The 27,923-nt window shown below is 35.3% G+C and overlaps 2 protein-coding genes and 1 non-coding gene across 4 annotated transcripts; 1 reads left to right on the top strand and 2 right to left on the bottom strand.

The window, feature by feature from the left end:
* Positions 1-1,069: 1,069 nt before the first annotated feature.
* On the bottom strand, positions 1,070-15,881 carry LOC110452347. 2 transcript variants are annotated; one of them, XM_021500804.1, is made up of 6 exons: positions 15,777-15,881; positions 9,384-9,577; positions 7,440-7,587; positions 7,040-7,169; positions 6,162-6,301; positions 1,070-4,747 (listed from the first exon to the last, which is right to left on the bottom strand). In XM_021500804.1, the coding sequence occupies exons 2-6, from the start codon at positions 9,571-9,573 to the stop codon at positions 4,606-4,608; spliced, it is 750 nt and encodes a 249-aa protein (XP_021356479.1). In that variant the 5' UTR covers positions 9,574-9,577; positions 15,777-15,881; the 3' UTR covers positions 1,070-4,605. The 2 variants fall into 2 exon arrangements, with proteins under 2 accessions (XP_021356479.1, XP_021356480.1); XM_021500805.1 differs by having other exon boundaries at positions 15,781-15,881.
* Positions 15,882-16,106: 225 nt separating this feature from the next.
* Positions 16,107-16,178, top strand: Trnae-uuc. The gene has a single exon. It is a non-coding gene; the product is annotated as a tRNA-Glu (tRNA).
* Positions 16,179-19,503: 3,325 nt separating this feature from the next.
* LOC110452346 (PEST proteolytic signal-containing nuclear protein-like) lies at positions 19,504-27,320 on the bottom strand. Its single transcript, XM_021500803.1, has 5 exons — positions 27,266-27,320; positions 25,146-25,372; positions 24,103-24,171; positions 23,480-23,535; positions 19,504-23,014 (listed from the first exon to the last, which is right to left on the bottom strand). Exons 1-5 carry the CDS (start codon positions 27,288-27,290, stop codon positions 22,894-22,896), a joined length of 498 nt encoding a protein of 165 aa, XP_021356478.1. The 5' UTR covers positions 27,291-27,320; the 3' UTR covers positions 19,504-22,893.
* Positions 27,321-27,923: the final 603 nt, after the last annotated feature.

Genomic DNA, 27,923 nt, shown 5'->3' with positions numbered 1-27,923 from the left:
CCTGTACTATTTTAAAGTTGTATTGCCATATCTAGACGAGGCTAGTACTTGTGAAGGGACCGAAGGAGTATAATTCTAAACATTTTATCTTTATTTTTCCCTATCGGGTCCTTGCTACTCTGCCCCCAGGCTCTGGAGGGAGACATCATTCTTCGTCATTATAACATTTAATCCCAGTACTCCCGAGGATGTTGCATACCAAGTAACATTAAAACCCTATTAACCGCACTGGAGGATAAGGCTTTACCTTTTTTCCGGGGTCCTTATGTAAATCTTTCCTTTGTTCATATTGTGCCGTTTTCATCGATTTTGATTGGTGTTGACACTTTGGTATTATCTTCGTCATTTTTTGCCAAAAAATAAGTGTATTTGTTTAACATGCAGTGATTTACATCTCCCCGAAATTTAACACCCATACATTGCACTGGCAATTTAAAACACTGTTTGCATGGGAATCCACAGTTGGTAGACCTTTATCTCCCAAAGCTTTCATAATGTTTTGAAACAGGTTACAAAAATCCAACCAGTTAGAACTGTAAGAATACTGTCACCAAAAGTACCTGTAAGTAAAAAGTCACCATAGAAATAGAAAAATCACTGAGATGTTACTCGATTTCATTTTACATCCTATGATCTGTAAACCACTTTATTTTTGTGAAATATTAATTTTCACATTAAATCCCTAGAGGACTAGCTCACAAATTTAAATCTTCAGCAATTATCGCTGTAAATATTGGAATAGCTTCCTCTCAGGAAAACGAAGTATTCACCAATAAAACCTACAAGTTTCATAGAATACACACAAATATATAGCGGTTATCAGTATTTGTCAACTTCATTTTGCAACCTATGATCGATAAATCACTTTATTTTCATAAAAGATTAATTTTAAAGCGACCGACAGTATAAGGCTGTCATTAATTGATCTGTACTCTTTAAAGTAACCCTCCAATCTGTCCATTTTCTTAAATAAACATCCCCACCACTCAGCACATTTAGAAAACCTAACGGATCAATCGCTGGACAAAGCAATCTTAACTTTGTGCTCTATGAAATACAAGAAAACAGATTTTTTGGTGAAAAATATAAATGTTTATTTGTCAATCTTGCAGGCAGGCAAGCACAGTGGCATACATAGACAGCATTCATCTACCACCAAACAGTGATGATATGAACAGACGTTCGAGATTCTTTAAAGTTCAAAAACAATTTGCAATTGAATTTTCTGTGCATGTCAAATAAAGTGAAATATTGATTTAAGAAATATTGGTTCAACATATTTCAATAAAATACATTTTTTTTCAAAATTTAAAGAGAAAATGAATGTCTTACTTTTCTAAAAAAATAAAAGGGAAAGAAAAAGAAGAAACAACCTATGATCCTAAAAATGTAAAAGTATCTTTTTTTAATATGAAATAGTACAAAATCCTAAAACAAGACCAAATTCATTCGTACAATGTTAGTAAATAACTGTGGCAAATTATATTTCCTCCTCCAACAATTGTAACAAGGCCATTCATCACTCATTGGTACTGTTATAATGACACAGTGCTCTACAAGGAATTCAAATTTGATAGTTTGACTCTTTTGTTCAAATTTGATGACATTTTAAAATCACTTCTTAAATTAGAAATCAGAAATGTTACAAAATCTTCACTCAAGTAATTAGTTTATATTCTCTTTGTTGGATTTCCCTCCCTTGTGTTACAAGAAGCACTGTTTTAAACTTTTTAATTCAGGTTATAAGCTACATCAGACATTTTCTGAGATTTATCAATGCCAGCGAGTGTATCTTTAAACTCTGTTATTAACATTTTTCTTTTTTTAACCGAAATTGTTATAAAATATTTCGGCTGAAAGGTTAATTAAGCCTCTTCAAAGTACTGAAGGGTCTTGATCATAAGGATGTTAAGATCTCTAATGATCCATAATGATACAATTTACAAGTCTTGTCTACATTGAACAAAAATATAGAGATAAAACGCTATTATGATACATGTCAAGCAAAAATACAGAATAAGGCACTTACTTATATATATGGTAGAAAACATTTACAACGTCGTACATAAATAACATTTATAAAATATATGTATATCTAAAACAACTCTCATTCCCTGTGATCATACAGTTCTGTCAAACTTTGACAGGAAACCCTGTACTCCAGGTAAAATGCTGAACAACTTCCTTTAATAAATCTGTTTAATCTAACATCTACACAAGAATACAATGTAGTTTAAGGATCTTCACACACGAAAACACTGAGTATTTTGTTATTTTGTATGAATTATGAATCTGGAAGAATTTGATCAATTCTACAACAGTTTCTTTTAAATTAAAATGGATAGATATGTTTTATACAATTACTCTTAATAAACCAGATCTTTGTTAGACACGGGGATTACTGTCATACCATTCAATGGGAGAAGTGTATGTATATCTAATAAAACGACTAAGATGCTGAAATTAAAAGCATTATGTTAAAACTAGAGGCATTACACGTATGATTTTCAAATAACATTCACAGACTAAATAAATGGATGTAAAATATAAATACAATGAATGTGTTAATACATGGACAAGTATTTCCCCTTAAAAAAGGATAGGGAATTTTTACATCAATGAACCTCTGGTAAGAATTTTTTCCCCACCTGATAAAAAAAAAATCGCATTTTTCCTGCCCTTTCATTACAAGTGTACATGTACCTCAACCAAAAGATTTCAATATCGTCAGGAATATAGGAACGTGTGTAGGTTTTTCCCCAAACAAGTTACAAAATCACCTGACTGACCATACTAACAAGTTGGTATTTTGTTAACAAAACATACATAGTATGGTCCAACGCAGGAACTGACATCCTCCCATACAACACTCATATAATAATCATGACAGCATAACCTTCTCTTCCGGATGGCACAATGGCTTTATATTTTACAGAAAGATGAATAACATAACAGATCGGAACATAAAATTTCAATGTTCTATCAAAACTTGAAAAAATTCAGAATCAATCACTTTGAACAGTGTTAACATTTGTGGTCATCACAAATTCTCCTACATTACAGAAAAATGATGGTTAGCAGTGACTCATATTTCCTGGTATAAAGTCACTATGATGTAACCGCTCAACACATTTGAAAATATGATTGATGCTTTTAACTATCTCAAGACAAAAACAATTCAATTTCATCATCAAATCTAATATTGAATGCCTCAATTCGATTTCTGATTTCTCTTTTTGTTAAAATATTCATATGATGTACTTCTTCAAAAATAATAATAATAGATTTTTTTATTTTTTTTACTTCACCCTGTAGGTACTCGTCTGTAAATAATCTCACTAATACCAACATAGTGGAATCTGAAAACATCACACACAACATACACTATACATGTAATACATTCAGTTATAATAAATATCATAGTCAAATATATATAAAGCTTTTCATTCTTAATATCCTTCTAAAAAAAACCTGCAAAACTAAACAAATGAAAATACATCTGTGTATTTAAAATATTTATCACTTTCTGCTTAGAGCCAACAGATGTTTGATGTTAATTCGATGTTGGATACTCGATAATCGATGAGGAAAGCCAGACCACTTCCTATCACAAGTGTCTTTGGCAAAAAATTAAGTTTGATGATATATAGCACCCTTTATAATTGGCCTTTGGGGAAACTACAATATATCAACGAAGGTGGGGGTCTTCTGTACATATCACAGGCAGACTTTGGGTGGCTGATCTACCGTCAACTCTGGGCAGCAGTAGTTTTTTTTTACTTTTGTTGGCTTAAACTGTTGTGATTTAAAACTTGGCCATATTCTGGGGAACTGAATCACTACTGTTCATAGCAGCAGTTAAATGAATTTCGCTGGGTTTAATTTGTTCAGGGCCAAGAGCATTGTAAAACTACCCCGCTAACAGCCTCTGTCTTGAATACGAGAAGCCACAGTCCTGTATTAAGACAATACCGGTGGGTGTTATATGTCTAGTATACGAGAAGCCACAGTCCTGTATTAAGACAATATCGGTGGGTGTTATCTGTCTAGTATACGAGAAGCCACAGTCCTGTATTAAGACAATATCGGTGGGTGTTAAGGTTTACATTTCTTCCTCATTATAGGAAAGCTGGATCCCACATTATTTCAAGTCTAGTAGACATTTAACTATATGAGGAACAAACTCAAATTTTATTCCTTATATGTATGAAGGACAACCAAACCAAACCTATTAACATAACTGAAGTGAATTATGCATTACATTTCTTTACTATCTCTACTTATCTTAATACAGCTGGGTAGGACAAAAACCAGCCTTACTATCCACCTTTATAAATAGACATTTTTGTCTTATACAACCATACCATACCCCCCCCCCCCCCCCCCCCAACAATGATTTTTGTACTACATGCATTAATGACACGTTTATACCTTTAAAGCCCCAACAATGAATAACAATCGTAAACTGTCATATTTCTTGGATATCTAACAACCTTCATACAGACATTTCGAATTAGAAACAATCCTGGAAGAATTCCTGTGGCAATGTTTCAGAGTTTCCAAGTTGATGGTGATGGTTGTTGTGTTTTGAGAATATTTCCCCGTTTAAAATCTGAATGAGAGGACAAATGCGATGGCAAGAGAGAGGAATGTAGCGACTGAGGCGACGGGAACATTTCCTCCCCCAATGGGGCGCTGTGATTTGTCAAACTCCCGCCAGGACTGGTACTCGCCTCGCAATACATTCCTGGAATAATAAATAATATAGAATATGTTAAGTACTATTAACCTCAGTAACTTATTGAAGGACTCTATTCTACAAGTTTACGTTTTGTGAAAATTTTGCTGTGAACTAGTTGAGACGAGATATGGAGCAGACACTGTTTCATCAATTGAATAAAGGGGCATAACTCCATTAGTGACGATCAGATAAAGATGGTTATCTAACTCCTCTGAGCTTTTGTAGTAATCAACCTTCCAATGAATTTTGAAATTATTCTGATGAAAACTACTTGAGATATCGAGCAGACACTGTTTCAGCAACTGTTTAAAGGGGCATAACTCTGTCAATTACAGTCGGATAATGGTGGTTATTAAACTTGGCCGATTTCCCATGGTAAGTTTGAATATAATCTGTTGAAAACCACTTGAGACACCATGCGCGCCCACCATTCCACTCACCGGCTCACATGATAAAATACTACATCCCGTCCTTTGACTGGGGTATAAAATTATTGTTAGATGTTATATACATGAATTGTTGCAGCCGTACTATGTACATCTTTCCCTGACAGGATTAATTATATGATCGTCAGACTTACCTGTGGTCCACAATGAGACTCTAGAGCCCGACTGTGAGGTCAGACTTACCTGTAGTCCACAATGAGACTGTAGAGCCTGGCTATGAGATCAGACTCACCTGTAGTCCACAATGAGACTGTAGAGACCGGCTATGAGATCAGACTTACCTGTAGTCCAAAATGAGACTGTAAAGCCTGGTTATGAGGTCAGACTTACCTGTAGTCCACAATGAGACCGTAGAGACCGGCTGTGAAGTGAGACTTACCTGTAGTCCGCAATGACACTGTAAAGCCTGGTTATGAGGTCAGACTTACCTGTAGTACACAATTAGACTGTAGAGACCGGCTGTGAGGTCAGACTTACCTGTAGTCCACAATGAGACTGTAAAGCCTGGTTATGAGGTCAGACTTACCTGTAGTCCACAATGAGACTGTAGAGCCCGGCTGCGAGGTCAGACTTACCTGTAGTCCACAATGAGACCGTAAAGACCCACTGTGAGGTCAAACTTACCTGTAGTCCATAATGAGACTGTGGAGTCAAACTGAGGTCAGACTTACCTGTAGCCCAGCTGTGAGGTCAGACTGACCTGTAGTCCACTATGAGACTGTAGAGCCCGGCTGTGAGGTCAGACTTGCCTGTAGCCCGGCTGTGAGGTCAGACTTATCTGTAGTCCACAATGGGAGTCTAGAGCCCCGCTGTGAGGTCAGACTTAACAGTAGTCCAAAATGAGACTGTAGAGCCCGGCTGTGAAGTCAGACTTACCTGTAGTCCACAATGAGACTGTAGAGACCGGCTGTGAAGTCAGACCTACCTGTAGGACACAATGAGACTGTAGAGACCGGCTGTGAGGTCAGACTTACCTGTAGTCCACAATGAGACTGTAGAGTCCGGCTGTGAGGTCCCTCCCATTTTTAAAGTGGCGCATGTGGTGATTGGTGATTTCCGTAATAACATCGTTATTGAGTCGTTGTGCTGATGTCTTTCCAGCCATGGTAAAAAGCTGCAAACAGGAATAAGTAAGTATTTCATGATCAGCAATTGATGATGATCCAATAGGCAATTGATTCAAATGCATAAAAGGAAGCACAAGTTTGGTCTCCATTTTCTCTGTGCTAGCCAAAAAAGATAGGGGAGGGTTATGATTATAGCTTTCCCTAATTAATATATGCATAAAATAATATTATCTGTGACATATGCAGCATATTGAATGAAAACAGATAATCACAATACAAACCTGCTGCAATAACAGGCAATGAGACAGGCAGAGAATGACTATCTATAAGTTTGTTTTTGCGGAGCTGTACATCAATCTCAGGATATAGTCACAGTGACATACATCTATCTCAGGATATAGGTCACAGTGACATACTTCTGGTACTCTGTGCTTTGCCATCCCAAGATGTACTTGCATACCAAATCTGGTTACTCTAGGTGAAATAGTGTAGAAAATATTCCCTGAAAAACTTTGCAGACTGACAGTGTNGGGGGGGGGGGGGGGGGGGGGGGGGGGGGGTAATAACCTGTAATTCATTTAAGTATCAATTACCTGAGAAAATTCAGTAATGTTGTTTGTTGGTTAATCAAACAATTGGTATTACTAAAATGCTTTGACAAAGTTATTATTCTGACTTCAGTAGGGTCATCCTGAACAAAGTAACTGATAATGAAGACTGAGGGTATATGGGGTTTGGATAAGAGCAAGTAGCCCACATACAAATGACGATAATGTAATACTGACCGTTTCATCTTCAGCGGAGTACATGATGACGATGTTGTTGTTGCAGACACCCTTGTTCCAGCGTTCATTGGTCAGAGTGTAGGTGAACTGTCGAGCAGCATTCAGCAGGTTCTCGGATGTGGGATCCTGTCTGCATACATGTCATAAAAAAAAGAATTACTTCACATTTTTAGACACAAAGTTTCAGGTGAAAAACTGTAGTGGGAAAATTTAAGAAATCATTTCTGTTCAACTTTTAGCGAGTTCCTCAAGATTAAGATAACAATTTGGAAATTTTGATCAGGATCTTATCTTTATTAGTCTGTATCTGATTTAAAATTTCAGGAGTTTGTAAAATCATATTTCAAGGGTTATATCTGAAAAATCTTGACCACATGTCTTGTAAATGGACCCCACATACCCTTCTGGTCGCTTGATTTTCTTGACGAGTGCAACATTGATGATTGTGCCATAGGGTTTGGCGTCGGTGGATTCACATCGCCAGTCAGAACATGGACACATTGTGTCATTCAAGTAGGTTCCCTCCGCCAACCAGTCAAGGATGTCAGCTGTTCAGAGAAAAAGGTACCATCATTATTATCATCATTCTTCCATTTTTTATTTAAAATGCCATCATGACAAACGTATATCATCACATAACCTAAGCTGTAGCTAAAATTGACGACCCCAAATAAATAAAATACCAAGCATGATTATTCATAAAATTAACCTTGTTATATTGCCATCATTTCATTTTTGTACAACAAAATTCTGCCATTTTCAAGGGTATTACTCTTGGCGAAACATCAAAGGTTAGGTGATGTATATACATGTAGGAATTCATAAATAATATCATGGAAAGGTGACCTTGCAATATGTTGGCAGACATATGGACGTTGCAAATGAAACAAGGGGAATGATATCAGGGTTTCACTGTTATTTTCATATTTTGTAATCCTTAGTTTTTTATACATGGCCAATGAAATGGACTTCATTTTACTGTGGCAATAGAAGTTGATAGAATATTTCACTCTTTACATATCTATATCCTAATTATGATTTTTATTAAATCTGATGAGTTTATTCTCAAATATGATGATTTATCCAATGAAATATACTGATATTGGATATACATATACTCAATAATAATATCACTCCATATGATGTAAAGCATAAACCCTCATCACTGGTTTATTATCCTCTCTCTCTCTCTTTCTCTCTCTCTATATGGCAGACACAATGTAAAAAGTTGTAACTGACTGGTTAAAATAACAAGAGCCCCATGGGCCTTAACGGTCACCTGATATATTTATACAGAGAGTTGATTTTGTTTTTAACATGAACAGAAATATTATTTAGTGACAAAAAACAATAAAACCACCTTACTCAATATCTAGCATACAGATTTAAGACTAAAAAGTATTTGAAACTAGCACCTCTGATTCTAAACAAGGAAAATGAAGAAATGTTAGCACACCGACTCCTTTGGGCCCCACCCTACAGCCCTTGTGGGTAGGGCTGGCTCAAAATTTTCAAAGTATCAAACTGTCAACTCAGGGTTATAATTCAAATCAAGTTATTAACATGTAATATTCAAAGTATCATTTGCCATTATAAACCATAATAAATTTTGCCCCCCCCCCTCTTTCCACAGGAGGGAAACTAGAGACCCTAGGGTCATAAACCTTAAGACCCTTCCATCTATGAAGAGGGTTTGATTCTACCATATCTGGGTCTTGAGAAGAGGATTTTTGAAATTCCAGTCAATTCAACCCTTTTTGGCCCCTCCCATCAGCCCCGGGGGGTCAGTCAGGGCTCATATGTGCATACCATCAAACTGCTATCCAATACTGATAATGCTAACCTAAATTTAATTACGCTTCCAATGGAAATTAAACAAATGTTGGTCCAAAATGTGATTTCCCTATATAAACTATAGTAAAGTTTACCCCCCTCCCCAGGGGGAAAATTGAGACCCCATGGTCAAGAAATTCACAATTTTGGTAAAGCACCTTAAGACACTTCCATCTATGAAGAGTATTTGATTCTACCATATCTGGGTCTTGAGAAGAAGATTTTTGAAATTTTAGTCAATTTGACCCTTTTTGGCCCCGCCCCTCAGGCCCCTGGGGGCGGGGACCAAACTGGCAACTATTTTTGTTGACCTTTGGCCATGGAAGGTTACTGCAAAATTTCATTGAAATTGGTTCAGGGGTTTTGGAGAAGAAGTCGAAAATGTAAATTGTTTACGGACGCACGACAGACAAAAGGCGATCACAATAGGTCACTTGAGACTTTGTCTCAGGTGACCTAAAAAGTTATATTTTATTTATTTTTGTTGAATATTTCAAAAATTGAGACCTACCTCCTTTTGCCGGGAGCAGGTTGTTTGGATCACAGACGTAGGCTGGCTTATTCTCGTAGCGACCACATGCCTTGGGATTGGTGTAGGGGTCAGGCATTAGACTTGCATCCCATTCCATGATAGTAGCCTGATCATTATTCTGACCATAACAGGCCCCAACCATCAACAGTGCCATTACCAAGACCTCCATCTCCCTGTCAAAATACATGTACATCATATATCACAACTCAATGTAATTATAGCTATAAATATATTTTTCAGCCTGATGACACCACTTTACAGGCTAGGGGTTTCAGTAAGATTTCAAGTTGTACGTGTCCACTGCAAAATAAGCTGTTAATTACAGTACATTTCATAACCTCTGATCATTTTATTTTATTTTTCCCGTGAAAGTACCTGGTGAAATATCTGTAGTAGGAGGTATTTCTACTGCCTGGCTACTGGCATCAAATGAATCTCCTGATCTAAGTCAAAAAGTTTCAAATAAACAAACGAAAATATTATAAACGCATGTTACATTATCTGAGAGTAAACACATCTTTGTTCCTGTACAAAAAATATTGATCATAGATATTATCAGGTGTTTCATTTAAGACTAACTTAATTTCACAATTGCAATATATATTGAACATATAAATCATAATACAAATCAGCATTTGTTCCAATAACACTGCAGGGTGTTTAATTCCAATAGCCTGACGTCCGAGGCAGTAGTGTATTCAAAGAGTTTTTCAAAAATATATAAATTGTAGTGTCCCTTCTGTAGTTATATGTACATTGTATACCCATATAACAAATCATAAGTTAACAAATTTAATAATCACAAGAGGCCCAGAGGGCCTAGCTGTATCGCTCACCTGAATATGTTTAAAATAATTGGTATGAAGTAAAGATATAGCAGTCCATGGTAGGTGCTGTAAGTACATATGAAATTTCAGAAAGATCCATCCAGTACTTGAGATAAAGCGAGAACAAACTTCAAACAGAGCCCCACCACTATGCCCCTAGGGGGGTCACACCCTCCATTTATACAAAATTGAGACCGCTTAGCCCAAGGATGCTCCAGACTAAATAAGGATAAAATCCCTTAATCCCGATGGTCGAAGGATTTTAAAGATTTTACCTCTATTTCCTATTGGGCCCCGCCTTTCTGCCCCCTGGGAGACCACACCAACTGCTTATACAAAATTGAGTCCCCTTGGCCCAATGATGCTCCAGACTAAATTAGGATATAATCCCTTAATCCCTTGGTAGAAGAAGGATTTTAAAGGTTTTACTTCTATTTCCCCTATTGGGCCCTGCCCCTTAGTTGCCAGGGGGGGCCACTTCCACCGTTTATACAAAATTGGTTTCCCTTTACCCAAGGATGCTCCACACCAAATATAGACCAAATCCTTTCATTCCTACAGAAGAAGGATTTTAAAGAATAATTGGCTATGTTTCCCCTATTGGACCCACCCCTCAGGGCCTTGGGGGGGCCAAACCCACGGTTTATACAAAACTGAGTCCCCTTGGTCCAAGGATGCTCCAGACTTAATAAGGATAAAATTCCTTAATCTCTAGGGTGGGAGAAGGATTTTGAAGGTTTTACCTCTATTTCCCCTATTCGGCCCGGCCCTCTGCCCCTAGGGGGGCCACACCCACCATTTACGGGTATACAAAATTGAGTCCCCTTGGCCCAAGGTTGCTCCAGACTAAATTAGGATAAAATCCCTCAATCCCTAAGGTAGGAGAAGGATTTTGAAGGTTTTACCTCTATTTCCCCTATTGGGCCACGCCCCTCTTCCCCTAGGGGGGCCACACCCACCATTTATACAAAATTGAGTCCCCTTGGCCCAAGGATGCTCAAGACTAAATTAGGAAAATATCCCTTAATCCCTATTTTAGAAGAAGGATTTTGAAGGTTTTACCTCTATTTCCCCTATTGGGCCACGCCCCTCTGCCCCTAGGGGGGCCACACCCACCATTTATACAAAATTGAGTCCCCTTGGCCCAAGGTTGCTCCAAACTAAATTAGGATAAAATCCCTCAATCCCTACGGTAGGAGAAGGATTTTGAAGGTTTTACCAATTTCCCCTATTCGGCCCCGCCCATCTGCCCCAAGGGGGGCCACACCCACCATTTATACAAAATTGAGTCCCCTTGCCCCAAGGATGCTCCAGACTAAATTAGGATAAAATCCCTTAATCCCTACGTTAGAAGGAGGACTTTGAAGGTTTTACCTCTATTTCCCCTATTGGGCCACGCCCCTCTGCCCCCAGGAGGGCCACCCCCACCATTTATACAAAATTGAGTCCCCTTAGCCTAAGGATGCTCCCGACCAAACTTAGTCAAAATCTACTTGGCCATTCAGAGCTAGTAGCGTTTTAAAGGAAAAGTTGAAGGACGGACGCTACAGTATGGCATAAGCTCACCATGGTCCTTCGGACCAGGTGAGCTAATAATAATAATAATTTGAGGTTCGTATATACCGCTTTATCACAACCTAGTTTGTAGGTCGCCTCAAAGCGGTTCACAAATTATTATCCGTGGTTATAGGGCCTTCGCAAGCAGCCAATATCTTTCTCAACTCCCTGGGGAGCATACAGTCAGTGCTGCCATTTCGGCACTCACAGCTAGCATTCAACAATTGTAGCTCTGCCCAAAAATGCAACCATGTACTCATTTACAGCTGAGTGGACTGGAACATGCGGAGTAAAGTATCTTGCTCAAAGATACAACATAGTGCCGTGCCGTGACTCGAACCCGCAACCCTTCGGTCATGAGCCCGGCGTCCTACGACTAGACTAGCTACCGTGCCTCCTTTAATAATGTAATCTGACTTTTTACATTAGACTTGCATTTAAACAAAACAATTTACATTATTTATTGCATATAAATCAGGGCACATATCATATATACTAATTATATAATCACCAGGTCATCAGTTGAGATTAATTAGTAAAGTTTTCAACCACATGTACATGTGTTACTGTACCATAAATAATAAGGAATATGTATATACATGTACACTAGATCTGTCTCCTATAAGTGCTATTATTATCAGGTTTTTCGTAGATCAATTCACAACATTTCATATGTACTTCAAGAAAATATATGTCATAAAGATAAAGACAAAAGGAAGCTAAAATGTTCAGGTTTGCCTGAATTATTTGTGTAAATTGTTCCAATGTGGATAAAATACTGTACGTACTTGTACCTATATATAGCTCTAGCTGCTGTTTAAACTTAAAGTTTAAACCTGAAGCCTTCTTGCATATACAGTATATTATTACCGGTAATATTCAATATAACAGCCAACAACATAATTAGTCAATTTATCAGACAATTTCCTTTTTATATGAAAAGAATGTCAATTATTTCCATTGCACTTGAGACGTTAAACCACAAACCTTCCGGTACACAAGTGTGTAGGTGTTTAAGGTGTATTTATAAAAGGAGCAAAATGAGTAAGTGTATGTGTAATTTGCATAAGTTAGGCAATGATTACTGATATGCGACATGTTTACGTTTATATTAAATATACCTTTTATTATTAAATAGTTATGATGCATGTAGGTGTAGATATGCACATTTGAAAAGAAAATAAGTGAATAAATAAGGGAAATTCTGATGATAATCATGTGTTACAAGTATTTTATAATGGATGGTTACAATAGGAATTGACTTAGCAAACAAGTGAACATTGTACGTACTAATACATCGTATGTGTAGCAGTATTATTTGACCACACCGGATAGTACACACATCAAACTTTTTATTCAAAGTAACATATACATGTGTTCGTATACAGGTATTTGTTTATCAACTAATGTACTGTGTTATCCAGTGAATATACCCATGTCATATTTGTTTGGGGTATTAACCCATGTAATATGACTATCAGTGATTGGTTGAAAGTTTCAATTGTTACGTCACGCCTAGAACAAGTACATGACGTCACAGACTTACACGCTGGAGTCAAAATGGTGGCTTTTTACATTTCAAGGTTGCATGAACATTCTTGATATACACGAATAAATGCCACAAATCTGTATTATGTGATAAAAAGGATCTTATACTCGTTTTCATTTTATATGAAATTTATGAAACTCGTCACGAATTTTCATTTTAGCCCGCCAGAGGCTCGCTAAATAGAAAAATTCTTAGACTTGTTTCATAAATCTCATATAAAATGAAAACTCATGTAAGATCCTATGTACAAAGAAAGTGCTGTTTATACAATCTAACTTCCATTTCATTAGTAACTTGGATACAGTAAACAATGTATTGTTTGTTTTATGAGTTCAAGTAAACATTTAATTATCATTTTAGTTAGTAGAAACATTTTTGATATGTTTCAGTCAGTGCGTATAGAATAGAACCACCATTGACCAGTGCAATAATCCATGGTTTAATTGTAATTTATATAATATTCTCATCACACATTCTGCCATGGAAAATAAAATTACATATAATTAAAACAGCTTACAAAAACACAACGTTATCAAATGTATTATAATAATTATAATAACACAGTAATAATTTGTATAAAGAAATATTGTAATGTTACACCCATTCGGAACAGCTCCATTTTTTTTGTGACCATTAAACAGAAACGCACTTATTTGGAACTTCTCCGTTGTTAGCCTCCTATTTCAACCAAAAATTACTCACTCGGCAGTTCCCGTGGTACACATATATATATATAATTACAGATGCTAATATGTAAATACTGACATTAAAAATTAAATCTTTTGAAATTAAGGCATTAAGTAAATATTATCTGTTTCTATTTACCTACCTAAATGTAGTTATGCCCAACAATATATATATATCACAATATTTTAATGACTTCAGCTGGGTTTTTTAATTGTTACTTCTATGGTCTTAGGAAAAGAATTGTATGTTAGTCTCATTATACTTTTGTATTTCTGTTTGAATAAATTACAATTATGTAGTAGGCCAATTTGGATTATATCTAAATATTTGGCCTCTAGCATTCACTGATGCCGAGTCCTAAAAGTAGGAAACAGCTGTAGTATGGTGCAGTTCAATTCATTCCTGGTGCAATCATTTGTCTATATCTTACTTTCATCTTAACTATATACATGTACACATGTACAACCTCTTATATACTTATATAGTTTTTTTAAATGTTAAATGAAATATTTCTCACTAAATACTCTTCCATATGTAGCATATTCTCTATATTTCACCGAAATCTACCAACTTATCCATGAATTAAAGACTTCTCTATATTGATAAGGGCGAAATTTAAGACACAATAATCTTATGTGTTGACCTGATATGTAATTGTATAGTGTCTTTCTGTTAGGGCTTTATATACACCTAGTGCAGACAATGATCTGGTCGATGGTCACCACGTCAAATGCCTCAGACCTACATACAGTGCCCAAAGGATGCAGGACATGTTCTGTTTCAGCCCTTATAATACACTTACTTCTGTACTGTCAGTGTTTGTTTTATGGCCCAGGCATTATACAGCCACACCCAGCTCACAGCATGAGAGGTCGAAATACCTCCCCAGGGCAAGCAATGATAAATATCAGATGGCCATGGCCACCTTTGAGCCTACGTGCTACAGCAAAATGGAAGGTGTATGTTTTACTATTCCATACACTGTGTGTGTAAAATCCTTCACACTTAAAAGTTTTACGTTCAACTGTTTCGTCTTTGATATCACAATGTCATTCACATTGTGCTAACATTCATACAGTATATTGCAGCAGTGGTCCGTCAACTCTTACGTGATTTCTGCTGCAGCCCTAGCTTTCTCCGGTTTTATTTTTGTTGTCCAGAGTTTATGTGGACAAATACTTTTGCTGCAGCTCTGCAGTCAATAAACAAGATCGTCATACTCATACTGATGGGTATATGATCTTTATTTAAATTATTATCCATTCTTTATTTCACTCTTGGGTTTGAAGTGACATGACGTCTAAATGACATGTATTTGACCCTCCGGATATATATATAACAGGAAACAAACCATTTGAATGATTTCTTAAGTAGGTACACAGTACACTACTCCCTTTACTGCTAACAGTAAATGAAATTATTTAACTGTTCTTCCAGTAGGACGTCTTACTCTTAGTCTTAAAGCTAAATATGACATAAGGATCAATTACTTCATAATGAAGTTCTTTCATTGTCAAATTCATCTCAGTAATCATCTTTAAGTATACTTTCGTGAGGGATCGAATATAATCGCCGGGACTTTACAAGTCTAGCTACTGAGTGTTGTGCTACTGAGGAATGTGGTGATTCAGAAGAGCTCCCATCCCAACTGACAGTCAAAACAAACTTTCACAAGTTGTACAACCTCCTTGATTAAACTTTAAATGAGCAAATAAATTCACATTTTAAAAGAATCAAAAAATAAAGACATACCTACTATGCCAACTCTTACACAGATACTGTTTCTTCTGGATGACAAGTAAACCTTCGGGCTACTGTTGACTTCCTAACAAGGCAATCCAGCATCTGCCGGGAGTTTCTTTGGTCAGGGGCAAGTAACTCTCGTAATTTTTGTTTAGTGCCATTTACTTGAAATACGTTATCCTTGGAGTATATAATAGAATTAAAAGATAAAATATTTCAATATAAATGTAAGAAATATAAAATCATTTTTCGTCTTTCTTTGTTTGAAAAATATTTCAAAACCTTTATTTTTTTGTAACGATAGGAATATAAGGTGAAAATTGAATCTGTTTTAGCAAGTCCGATGTGGTCTAGTGGTTAGGATTTCTGGTTTTCACCCAGACGGCCCGGGTTCAATTCCCGGCATCGGAGCATATTTTTTTTATCTTTTTTTTCTAAATATCCCATTTCCATTCCCAAATATAATTTGAAAAAAAACTAATCAACAAGTAATAAACTAAATATATTTCAGTTGCGTAAGCCTGGTCTAACCCAAAAAACAGGAACATTAATTAAAACCATTTGTGTACAACACTATGAAAACAAGACAAAGTTTTGAAGGGCAATCCATAGTCCCCCACCGGTAAAGAATTATATATTTAGTAAATATTACACTTATGTCAGGATATACCTAATGTTATGAAAGTATTCTGATACATAATACAACATTAAAGGCATCTTTGTAATGTTAAAATTGTTTTGTTGAAGTTAAGGTCAAATGTCAAAGCATAGGTCACAGCAGAGACGTATAATATGTGTAATATACGTCTCTGGTCACAGTGAGGTCAAAGTGACCTACTTGTTGCACTCTTTCATTCAAAGATGTCATTGTACACTAAATCTGGTTACTCCAGGTGAAAAAGTACAGGTGATATGCCCCCGACAAAAGTTTTCAAAAGTTAAAGTCAAAGGTCTAGTCATAGGTCACTGACAGTGCCCTAATTCTTGCACTCTGCACTCTGTCATTCCAAGATGTAGTAGTACACCAAATCTGGTTACTCCAGGTGAAATAGTATAGAAGCTTGATACGCCCGGACAATTTTTTCGAAAGTTAAGCTCAAAGGTCAAAGCATAGGTCACAGTGAGGTCATAGTGACCTAATTCTTGCACTATGCACTCTGTCATTCCAAGATGTCCTAGAAGAATATATGTCTCGGACAAATTTCTCATACGGAGGGACGGAATGATGGACAGATGGAATGCAAACCTATATTCCCCCCCCACCCCCCGACTCGTGGGGGTGGGGGGACTGATAAAGAAGCATTTACACTTAACACCAATTAAGACATTTCTGGTATGCAACTGGCACACTTACATTTTCTTTTACAATATTTTTGTAACAGCCACCTTTTTTTATTTTTTTTTCAATATCTGATTGTTAATATAATGTAATGCCAAATTTAGCAAACACTTTGTATTTTTTTCATAAAGTTTTTGTTTATGGATAACTTGGTTAGTGATGATATAGCCTTTAAGTTAACTTTTACACAGCATTTAGTTTATTATTAGAATGAGTCGTCACAAATTGTTATAATTGTTGTACCTTTGAACAAATAACAACGTAGATCCAGCCTACCACAATATTTCTCCTCCCCCCCCCCTTCCCTTCCCCCTGGCAACCCTCCTCACTAGGCCTTCCCTTCCCCCTGGCAACCCTCCTCACTAGGCCTATTACTAATGACAAGTGAAATGTAAGCTAGTGCCTCTTGAACACCACTGATCCTACCCTAACTCAATCCCCACCCCTCCAAAAAAAAATTAATACTTTTCATTGAAAAATATATATTATATATTCCAAAATTTGTTGATGAACTGTGTAGCAATGTTGGACATTTTATTTTCTCCACTGAAGAACTAGTATATATATAGCTTTTCTGCTTGCCATGAAAAGGTATCATAATTAGTTTACTTTGATCATATAAACAAAGTTATTGAAAATCTTAGTCATAATTTTGGTCACATTTTAACTTCATCAGAACAGGCACTAACATCTCCATTTTACACTCAGTTATGACATGAAATTACATTCCAAGTCTGTGGTTATGATTGGTCAATAATCAGATAGTTGTCTTTCAATTAGGTGAAAATTATCACTTTTTGATACAAGTGATAATTTTCACTTAATTAAAAGACATCTATGATAATTTTCTCATAAACCATTACAGCTGAAAAATGCATATTTAGACCAGGATTAAAATGACCCAGTCCAGTTCCGCTAACTTCGGTTATCATATGACCATTTCCGTATCCTACTCAGTATCAGCCCGAGACTCCTATATCAGCCTCTGGCCCCTTGGACTGATATGGGTCAAGGGCTGGTATGGCGTAGGATATGGTAATGGTCATATGGTAACCTTTATCATATACTGCTCAATAACATCAAAAGTACCTGGTAATAAGCAAATACATAAAACTGGCAGAAAATTGATATTTCATGAGCTTAACTAATTATAAGATCACATTCTATCACAAGTTAAACAGATATGGCAAATACCAGGCAGATATTGCGCATGTTTGGGGGTATGGATTGGTCCAGGATATGACCTATGCACAGCTAGTAGTATCACACATGCAAAACAGCCCACATCACGAACAAGTATATGTTAAATATGTTTATCCGAAAGTGTCATATTTTTCATCACATAAATAATTGGTTTAAACATATTTTTATTGCCTTGAAAATGACAAAAAGGATTTAGACACAAGTTCTTACAACTTAATTAAGCCCTCTCCTAACTTAAATACATTTTACGTACATCATAGCTGTCTTTACATGTACGTTTCATTTAAAAAAATAATTAAATTGAATTAACAAAATAGGTTGTTGACGACTGTTTCTCTGTACCCCGACTCATAGAGAATTAACCGAGGTTTTCACACAGCTAAAGAAAAAAAATTGTTCTTCGAACATGATGTAATTGTTGTAATTAAGACTACTAGAAACGGTTTGTATCCTTAATGTACTTACATACATAGGTAAAAGTTTTACTGTTTTGTTCAAAAGTGAGATCTTGATTACCCCAGAGAAAGTGTGTTTATGTCAGTTAGGAGGATCTCTGGAAGATTTAAGGTCCTAAGATTTCTTACCAGGTGATTTCTTACAGTTGAGTTATATGGACATGTATAGAAATAGTGATGTACATTTTCTACTTCTCCACATAAACATAAAGGTTTATCACTGAGGTTAACTCTGTAAAGGTCACATTGTAGAGTGCTGCATTCGTTCCTAAGTCTAGTGTGTAAAATTGTAAATTTGCAGGAAAAAAAAATATCATGTTTTAAACAGTTTTTAAATGCAACAAGAGAATGGGTTGACTTTATACAGGAGTTGAGGGAATTCCATATATACATAATTACATCCTATATCAAATTTTCTCCATATGGGGAAATGAGTCAAATCCTGCATTTGGTATCAGTAATGGGATAAACCAGATTTGATTATGATAAGGAGAATAAGGAATTATATCCAATAAATATAATTGCTGAAATTCATATTTGTAACAGGGACAATTCATTCAATTAAGTATTTGCACTTTACCAGTAAAATTGGTATTTGCCCATGAATGTCTTCTTTGCCATGCAGTGAGCTATATATATAGTATCTGAAAATTATCTTCAGGTTATATTGTGTGCAGGTTATACTGTGTGCAGGTTATATTGTGTGCAAACTCAAAATAAAAACATAAACGTATTGCTGGTTCCATATTTATTTTTGAAAACACATAATAATAAATTATGCTGTTCTGCAGATAGTATTTAGTTTCATATCCAGAAATCTGTATAGGGATAAAATGTTGAAGATATTGATGCAAATAAATCTTTAAAAGACTACTTTTTAATTATACGAAATGACATTTAAAAAGTTGAAAAAGTTTATTAAAATGTGCCTGTTTTGTAAACTATCCTTGTGTATCAACATCATAAAGATTTAAACACTGAAAATTGACAAACACTTTATAGACTGAAAGTTTAATTTAATTCAATTAATGTGTTTTGTTAACAACAACAACAACAACAACAGCATCACTACTAAAAGCAGTATATCGGTCTGACTTCTTGAGAATATTAAAGGTATTTCAAATTTTTAAATAAAATAACTTATTATTACAGCATATACTGAAATTATGGTACTTTAAGCTTAAACTAAGAAATATTGATGCGTAAAAAATTCAGGACACAGGTCAAAAGAATTTAAATTTACAACATGCATTTAATGCATTAATAGAAAATGGTTTGAGTTCTTAAAACTTTTGTACAACATTAAGATACCAAAAAATACTGAAAGTTAATTCTTCAACTTTAAAATGGAAATATTACCAAGCTACAACTTAATTGCAATAAAATCCTTAAAATAAGAAGAGTGGAATATCGACAAATAAAAACACAGACCACTTCCTCTCAGCAGACATATGCAAAACACACAAGAAAGAATAGACTGTTCTATCTTTCAACAGTTTTGACCAGCTTTATACTAGGCCTGCAATACTTACGTATGGCTAATGCTGTCAGCTTGGATTTAATTTGAATTTTTACAGTTAAAAAAAAGTTTTCCCAATACTGGATTATCTCCCTTTATCAAAATGGTCAGTGTAGAGGTTTATGCGCCATTTCAACCCTATTACCAGGTAATTAAATGGCCTATGCCATACCAGATTATCTCCATTTATCACCATGTTGCCAATTGTCATGAGGTCAGACATAAATGTGTGTTTGAACAAGTACATTATAACAATATTTTCTGTAAACTGTTGTAGTATAATGTTTATGGACAAAATAGTACACAACAATATTCTGATAAGAAAATGTACAACCTGAAATTTCGCCAATAAACTTATGGTGATAAAGGTCATACCTGGTATCATGCTATCATGAGTTTCTGATAAATAATTGTTGATATCAACAATCCTTTGCGTACCTCTTCCTATACATACCTGTAAATACCACAATTTTATTAATCAGTTCAGAAAATAACTGAATTTATACAAAATAAAAATAATTCTGAACGACTGACACTGTGTTTTTTAATAGTGTGATTATCGTGTTCCTTCACTCAACAACCCAAATAAATATTGTTACGTGAGTATTAGTGGACAGTTTTTTTCCCAGTGTTTTATTTGTATACAGCTTGTTATTGTAGTCCAGTGACTTTACATTAACAGAAATTTGTTTATAAAAGGGATCACATTACATTTTTTATTTCATGCCTTTTTTAGAGCACAAATCGTTATTTGGAGTTCTACCTTTTTTGTTTGTTTTCTTTTTAAAGCACCGATCCTTATTTTGAGTTCTCGACTGAAGCCAGTACCAGTACTGTAGTATTATCCTTTGATCATAGCTTGATTACCAAGCGAGATTCTTTGATGTATCTAACCAACAACTGTACAGCTGGCATAAAGGTAGATTTGACTACAGTAACTGATGACAAAATATCAAGAGCAACAGTGAATCAACAACACTTTGACACAGAATCAGGTTTAAGATTTTTACGTCAGGTATTTACAGACTTAGTCTGGCAGGGACTTTCATACAAACATACATTTTTTGGGAATGATCCTTTAAAAATTGGGTTCCAAATGATCCTGAAGTATTGTTAGGGAAGGTCTCCATTACATGTATTGCTATATAGAGAAAACCATTGTACTGTCCATATGAAAACCTTTTTTCCCCCCAATGGATAGCAGAATGCTATGTACACTAGAAGCTTTAGGCCACCCTGTGACTAATAAACGAGGTCCTTTGATGCAACCTAATGGTCAGCAATAGGTACACAGGTTTCTTACCGTATTTATTTGACCTTAGTGATAACATCTAGGAGTAACTGTGAAGAGAAGGCCTGACTTTACTCCATTGAGAAGTGAAGGACAATGACAGATTTTTCTATCTACAAATTTTGTCTGAATACTGGAACTTTCACCCAGTAAAATGTTGCCCTAAGCTAGTAAAATCCATATTCTCCCAGTTTTAAGTTCACCTTTCAACTTTCAAATTTGATTATTTTTTTCATTATATCGATTTCTAATGTTCGCTGTAATAACAAATTTGCCCTAGTTACAGAGGCAAAAGTTAATCTACGGAGGAATTTCCCCAGTACAGATATATATAGAATGAAAATCACTTTCAAGATAACAATTTTATAAATATGAACGACTCTGCAAGCTAGTGAACCAGACATCCGACTTCTTGTTGCTCCGTACTGTGACACAGAAACATCGATATCGTCCCTCGTTCATCTTTAATTCTTAGCACCCTTTGAATATGTCATGACAAATCAAAGGCTCATTGTTTAACTGTTCGCTGTTAACCAATCACTAGGCTGATGCATTTGTAGTGCGGATTACATAGGAGCTATACCCGAATCAAAGCTGGTATTTTTTTCCATTATGCTGTCACATAATTCCTTTTATCTTGCATCATGGACTTCACAGAAATACACAATGCAGGACTCAGTACCAGTATTATGACTAGTCAACTCATAACATCTGCACAAAGGAACATCCAGATGGTTTTACTTTGTCATGACATATTCCAAGGGTATAGAGATCATATGTATATCATGGACAGAACACTGTAACAAGTCCCGAAATTATTCAATATCAGTTCCGTTACTTCAATCATCATTTTTCTCTTTCAAGAAGTACCAGTACATATATAAGGTATGCTGTAAAAATTATTGCTTGATCAGTATAAACACTTTTCTTCACAAGAGATTGTGTATCTATACCAAACCATGTCATTCTTACTGATCCTCTAACATTTTTTACATCCTTACACAGCAAATGTGAAATAATAGTTGTTGTAATATTTCCAGTGTGAAATATCAATTAAGATAAATGTTTAAATTTCACATAGGACTTCCCACACTTTCGGAATGATTTCTTCAGGTCTGTGACTGTAACTAACCCTTTATGTGTCCATTGGCCCAGTCTTTGTGTCTAATTCAAACGCCTGTCTGTAGCAGGTATTCATGGACATGCCAACAACTCACTCTTAATTCTATGCTACTGAATGTAGTGCAAGGTTGTGTTGCAAAAGTAAAAGAGTGTTGCTTCAGTTTGTAAAAAAATCAAAAATGTCTAAATAAAAATGTTCAGTCTTCCCCGACCTCTTCTATATGTTGAATAATCTCTTTCTCCACCATTTTCTGTCTATCACAGAATCCAAGTCGACCTTTTCCGAAAGAATTTGGTCCAGCAGCTGTTGGCGTATCCCTGTAATACAAAATGAATGAATAAAGAACAAAATACATTGAGACCAAACAAAGCTGAAGCTAGTTATATAACTTGGACGAAATTTCAGTTCAGACAACTACATGGTAATTTGTTATGCCTATTTTTCCTGGACAAGTGTTCTGAAACTATTTTTATTAGCCTGTTACATATGATTTTGAATATATCTTATAATTTAATGGTATATGTATTAAATTTTGTGATTAACTCTAAATCCAACAAAAAATCTGATGGTCAAAGTAAAAAAGACCCAAAGTAATTAAGAATTTGAACTCAAACTTATTCTGCCCTTCTGATAGTGATTGCAATAATCGGAATCTTGATGAATTTTTTTGCTACCATTTTCTACCTTGGTTTGACTCTGTATGATCTTATTTGCTGACGAGTCATTGGCAATGCATCAAATAATATCAGATTAGACACCATAGCTTGACTTCATGAATTTACCTTCCAATGTTTCTCATTCTCATCTTTGCTTCAGGTGGCATCTCCTCTTCGTCACTCTGAAAATAGTGAGATACAACCCGGTCAAAGTACTAGAGAAAACATATTTCAAAAACAAGGTAGTCCTTGGGTATCGGAAAACATATTACTGTCATCACTACCTTCCAGTAATATAGTCATCAGGGTTTAAAGTAACAGTATAAGCCAAAAATTGGTTTCCCTTCCGTATAATACCTTCTGATAGAGGGTGTTGATGTCGGGTATCACATGTGCTTGGTGGTCGGTATATGACTGTCGGGTAATTCAGCGATAATCGCACTGACAGAACACATAGTTTTTGTTTTTATTGAGAATTTTTGAAATATTTGCTGACATGTAGGAAACACATACCCAGTAGATCTTGATGAGTGCTCAATCTTGGAATGATATACATGAACCAATAAAATTGAAGCAAAATAGTTTAACTACAAATAGAAATCTGAAATTCTGAGCCTTATCTGGTGGTTGAAATGAGGGAAAAATGCTCAAATGCGGTGGGCATTCCTAAATTAGAAAATCCTGTGGGTGGCATTTTCCTATCCTACACCCATGGGCATGAAAGCTGTCTTATAATCCCTGGGACTTACGTCTTCTGCGAATGCTTTGGCTACAGCTGCTGTTTTAGGTTTGACTGTGGCAGATGACTCCTTGGGTTTCTGAAGAAAACAGAAAAGAACATGACTAGTACATTGTTGAATCTCAGTCAGAATGAAAACTTTTCATTTTTAATGTAAAACATACAATAAACATGGAGCATGTATATATGCAAACCAATATTCTTGGGTGTAAGCATATGTACAGTAATTATATAATATAACAGGTGGGTTTTTTCCACTACAGGTTTTTAACTGTAATTTTCCTAAATAAAATGCTACAAAGTTTCCCAAATAACATTTTAAAAAGATCAGGTTTCAGTGTTCTGAAATGTAGAACAGCGTAATGAATGCATTCCAAAAAATAATAGTTCAATTCCCTAGTTATAATTGTATTACATTCTTAAATGATTATAACATGTGCAAATTCATAATCTTCGAAATTCCAAAATAAACGGGTTTATGCATACAGGTTCATAGAATAGTTTTTTCTGAACATTAAAAAGCATGTTATTTGGCACTTTGCAAAATATAGCTACATTGAGTAAAAAGTGGTTTCATCCATATCTTAAAGGGTGAATACATATTTCACCAGTTTTATATTATATGTTATACATAGAGGTTCCCCTACGAGTGATGGTTGGGTATCATGTTGATCTATCTAATGCGAGTTAGATAAATGTGATAACTAACCATCACGAGTTTGGGGACCTGTTTCTCCCAGCACATTCATATTTTATCTGAAAAAACACATTTTCCCCTTTGAAAATACATCATGTGTTTACAATTGGAGAAACAATTCCCATGGAGCATGACGTCACAATGGAAAATGATGTTGAAAAGCATTGTTACGCGACGTCATAAATCAAAGATTGACCAATGCAATGAAATCACAGTTTAACCCACTAGTGGGTAACCAAACATGTTAATCAACTCTGAACAGGTTACGTTTATCCAATGAGTCGGGAGTGAGAAAAACTAGTGGTTGTGGGAGAAATTAAAATTACACAGCTTAAACGAAGGAATATCAATCTTACCTGTGTTGCTAGAGACATTTTTATGGGCAGGACACTCTGTTTCTGGTTACTTCCACATTGCACGCTATCCACTGGTTTCTTCATATTAAAATTCATGGCAAACTTTTTCTTTTCCGTCGGTTGGCCTTCATCCTCATTTGCAGCTTTCCTCTTCTGTGGACTTGTGATGAGGACCGATCTGCTGGCATTGTTGGGCGAGTATTTGGCTTTGCTATCATTGTCTGCATCTAATTTAAAAATACTGGGAAATATTAGAGAAGCAGATATTAATACATTTACTGAAACCAAGGATTGCTGTGGCATCCAAATAAGACTTTAATAATGATTTAACTTTAGTTTCAATTTTTTTTATATATCTGATCATGACTTATTTCAAAATTGTGCACCCCTTTTACAGAACTTGACGAGCTGTCTAAGGAAAATAAAACAATGATATGGTGCTTTACTCCAAATTGTTCCTGCTAGACAAATAAAGCAAAACAGACAAATGAAGAAAATATTAATACAAACCCATCTTTCTGATATTTCTGCATCGTTAATATTAATTTTGTAAACATGACTGTGGTTCTGTGATTAGAATTTAAAGACTTATGTTTTACTGTATGTAGCTAGGTTTAGACGCTGTTATATCCCTTTACACAGAAAACATCCATTGCAGAATCAATTTGTTATTTGTTATGAGAAATTTTCTGTCATGATTTTTTTGCTTATAGCTTCGTCTGTAATTTGAAATGTTCACACATAAATTGTTTTAGTAGAAATTTTATTAATAAACTATGAAAAATCGTCAATATTAAATTTCATTTTAAATAACAAACTTTTGAATGAAAATAGTGATGTTTTTTTTTTTAGAATTGGATTGGGGAACAGAGCTGTATAGCTGAGTTTTTTTCTGAGTATTTTTTTCGTTTGCTGGGTTGAATTCGCCACCATGGACGGTGCGTCTAACTACCCAATACTACCCAGTTATGTACCCAATACTACTTTAATACTATGAATTATCATATTTAGAGAAGTTTTTTTACTTTTATCTGCCGTATTGGGTATTTAGAGACGCCCACCATGGAAAGGCGTAATTCGTATTTCTGTTGAATAGAAAATCAAATCAAATCAAAAATGGCAAACGACTTAGTTACAGCTATCTCTACAGTACCGGTACATATACACGATCATGTATATATCTGCAAAGGTGCTTGAAATGCTGACCGTAAATTGAGATAAAAAACCATAGTAATACCTTTATTTTGTTTATATGATTTTTATCTCAATTTACAGTCAGCATTTCAAACATCTTTGATATCTGTCTATACAGCTGATACAAATCAGTTTCTAGCCCTCTCTTCTAATCATCATTATAGCTCAATGTCCTTCACTTACTAGACCTTGTCGTCCTATTTTAGTTTACACTATTCGTGTATATTATGTCAATTTTTACTCTTTTGCTATATTAGCATGTATGTATATTACACCTGAAGTGTTTTAACCCTCCAATATATAACAACACCTGTGTGATATGCAGGTGTTCCCTATTATTTCTTTACATCTTTTTATTATAGTACTTTAAATTGTGTGCCTGTGATATCTAATTATATGCTGCTATGTTATTGTATGTTTTACTCGCTGATTATGTGCTACCTTCCTGTGATAGGATATAGCTTGTTTTCTGTTTGCTTTTTATCATGTTTGTCTCAAAAATAGCGCTACACCTACAGTGGTACTGAGTAATGTTTCTCCGTTTGATATATATATGCGACGTTAAATAAACAGATAACGTTTGGTGTATCTTGTATCTAATCAGTGATTTGGTCCAGTTATCTCGTTACAATCTGTCAGCGATCCATGGATAGTTACATGATAGCTAACGGCCCACTTAACTACATTAAACTCGGTATGGTATGATGTTCCAACATAAATATTATTCAATTTGTTAATTTCAGACACGGCAGATTTTCTGATGCAAACTTCGGTTGCAGCAATGATAATCTTTGATTTCGGCATTAACAGACGGCGCTTATCATCCAGAAAACTATCATCATCATGAACTCTTTGTTGCTGTTTGGTATTGCATCATTATTATGTTTCCCAATAATTGTGCTAAAGCGAAACATATTTCTCCTCACCTCTGGCAATGAAAGTGTCGGCCATATTAGTTTGAGCAGAGTGTGTACATTTGGAGACGAAGACGTTCTAAAATTCCGGATTGAGAATCCGTATTATAATCTTTAATTTTATTAACTTGAATTTCATGTATTTATACACCATTGTATATTTTGCCGTCATATATTTCATATCTCATAATATCCTTCTTTAGAGGATAAAAATATATTTTATTTTCAATACCGAAAATAAACCGGTTAGACGATTTACAGGAACGGGCAGGAACGGGCAGAAACGGGCAGAAATGGGCAGAAACGGGCAGAAACGGGCAGGAACGGGCTGCAATCTATTAATTATTATATACATTAATGAATATATATATTAGATACATTTAAGTATCATTATCGGGTATAAGATATATTTGATAAAAGGATTGCAATTACATGATCGGGGCAGAATCGGACTAAATTATATATATACATTTATGACGATATTACTTATGATACCTACATTTATAGTATCATATATTTTTTTTATCGGGTATAAGATATATTTGATAAAAGAATTGCAAGGAATTAAGAGTATTGTATTGATATGGATCGGGCAGGAACGGGCGACGATTTACAGGAACGGACAGAAACGGGCGACGATTTACAGGAACGGACAGAAACGGGGGAGGAT

This window comes from Mizuhopecten yessoensis, unplaced genomic scaffold (assembly GCF_002113885.1).
Source record: "Mizuhopecten yessoensis strain PY_sf001 unplaced genomic scaffold, ASM211388v2 scaffold6625, whole genome shotgun sequence".
Taxonomy (NCBI): domain Eukaryota; kingdom Metazoa; phylum Mollusca; class Bivalvia; order Pectinida; family Pectinidae; genus Mizuhopecten; species Mizuhopecten yessoensis.
The sequence above is the reverse complement of the archived record's forward strand: the minus strand, read 5'-3'. Positions and strand labels throughout refer to the sequence as shown.

Coding starts and splice junctions, on each gene's coding strand:
- LOC110452347 (XM_021500804.1), bottom strand. CDS start 9,573: ATGGAGGTCTTGGTAATGGCACTGTTGATGGTTGGGGCCTGTTATGGT. Junction 7,170..7,439: donor AAAATCAAGCGACCAGAAGG/GTATGTGGGGTC, acceptor ACATGTATGCAG/ACAGGATCCCACATCCGAGA. Junction 4,748..6,161: donor AGTCTCATTGTGGACTACAG/GTAAGTCTGACC, acceptor TTATTATTCCAG/GAATGTATTGCGAGGCGAGT.
- LOC110452346 (XM_021500803.1), bottom strand. CDS start 27,290: ATGGCCGACACTTTCATTGCCAGAG. Junction 24,172..25,145: donor AAATGTCTCTAGCAACACAG/GTAAGATTGATA, acceptor TGTTTTCTTCAG/AAACCCAAGGAGTCATCTGC. Junction 23,536..24,102: donor CCAAAGCATTCGCAGAAGAC/GTAAGTCCCAGG, acceptor CACTATTTTCAG/AGTGACGAAGAGGAGATGCC.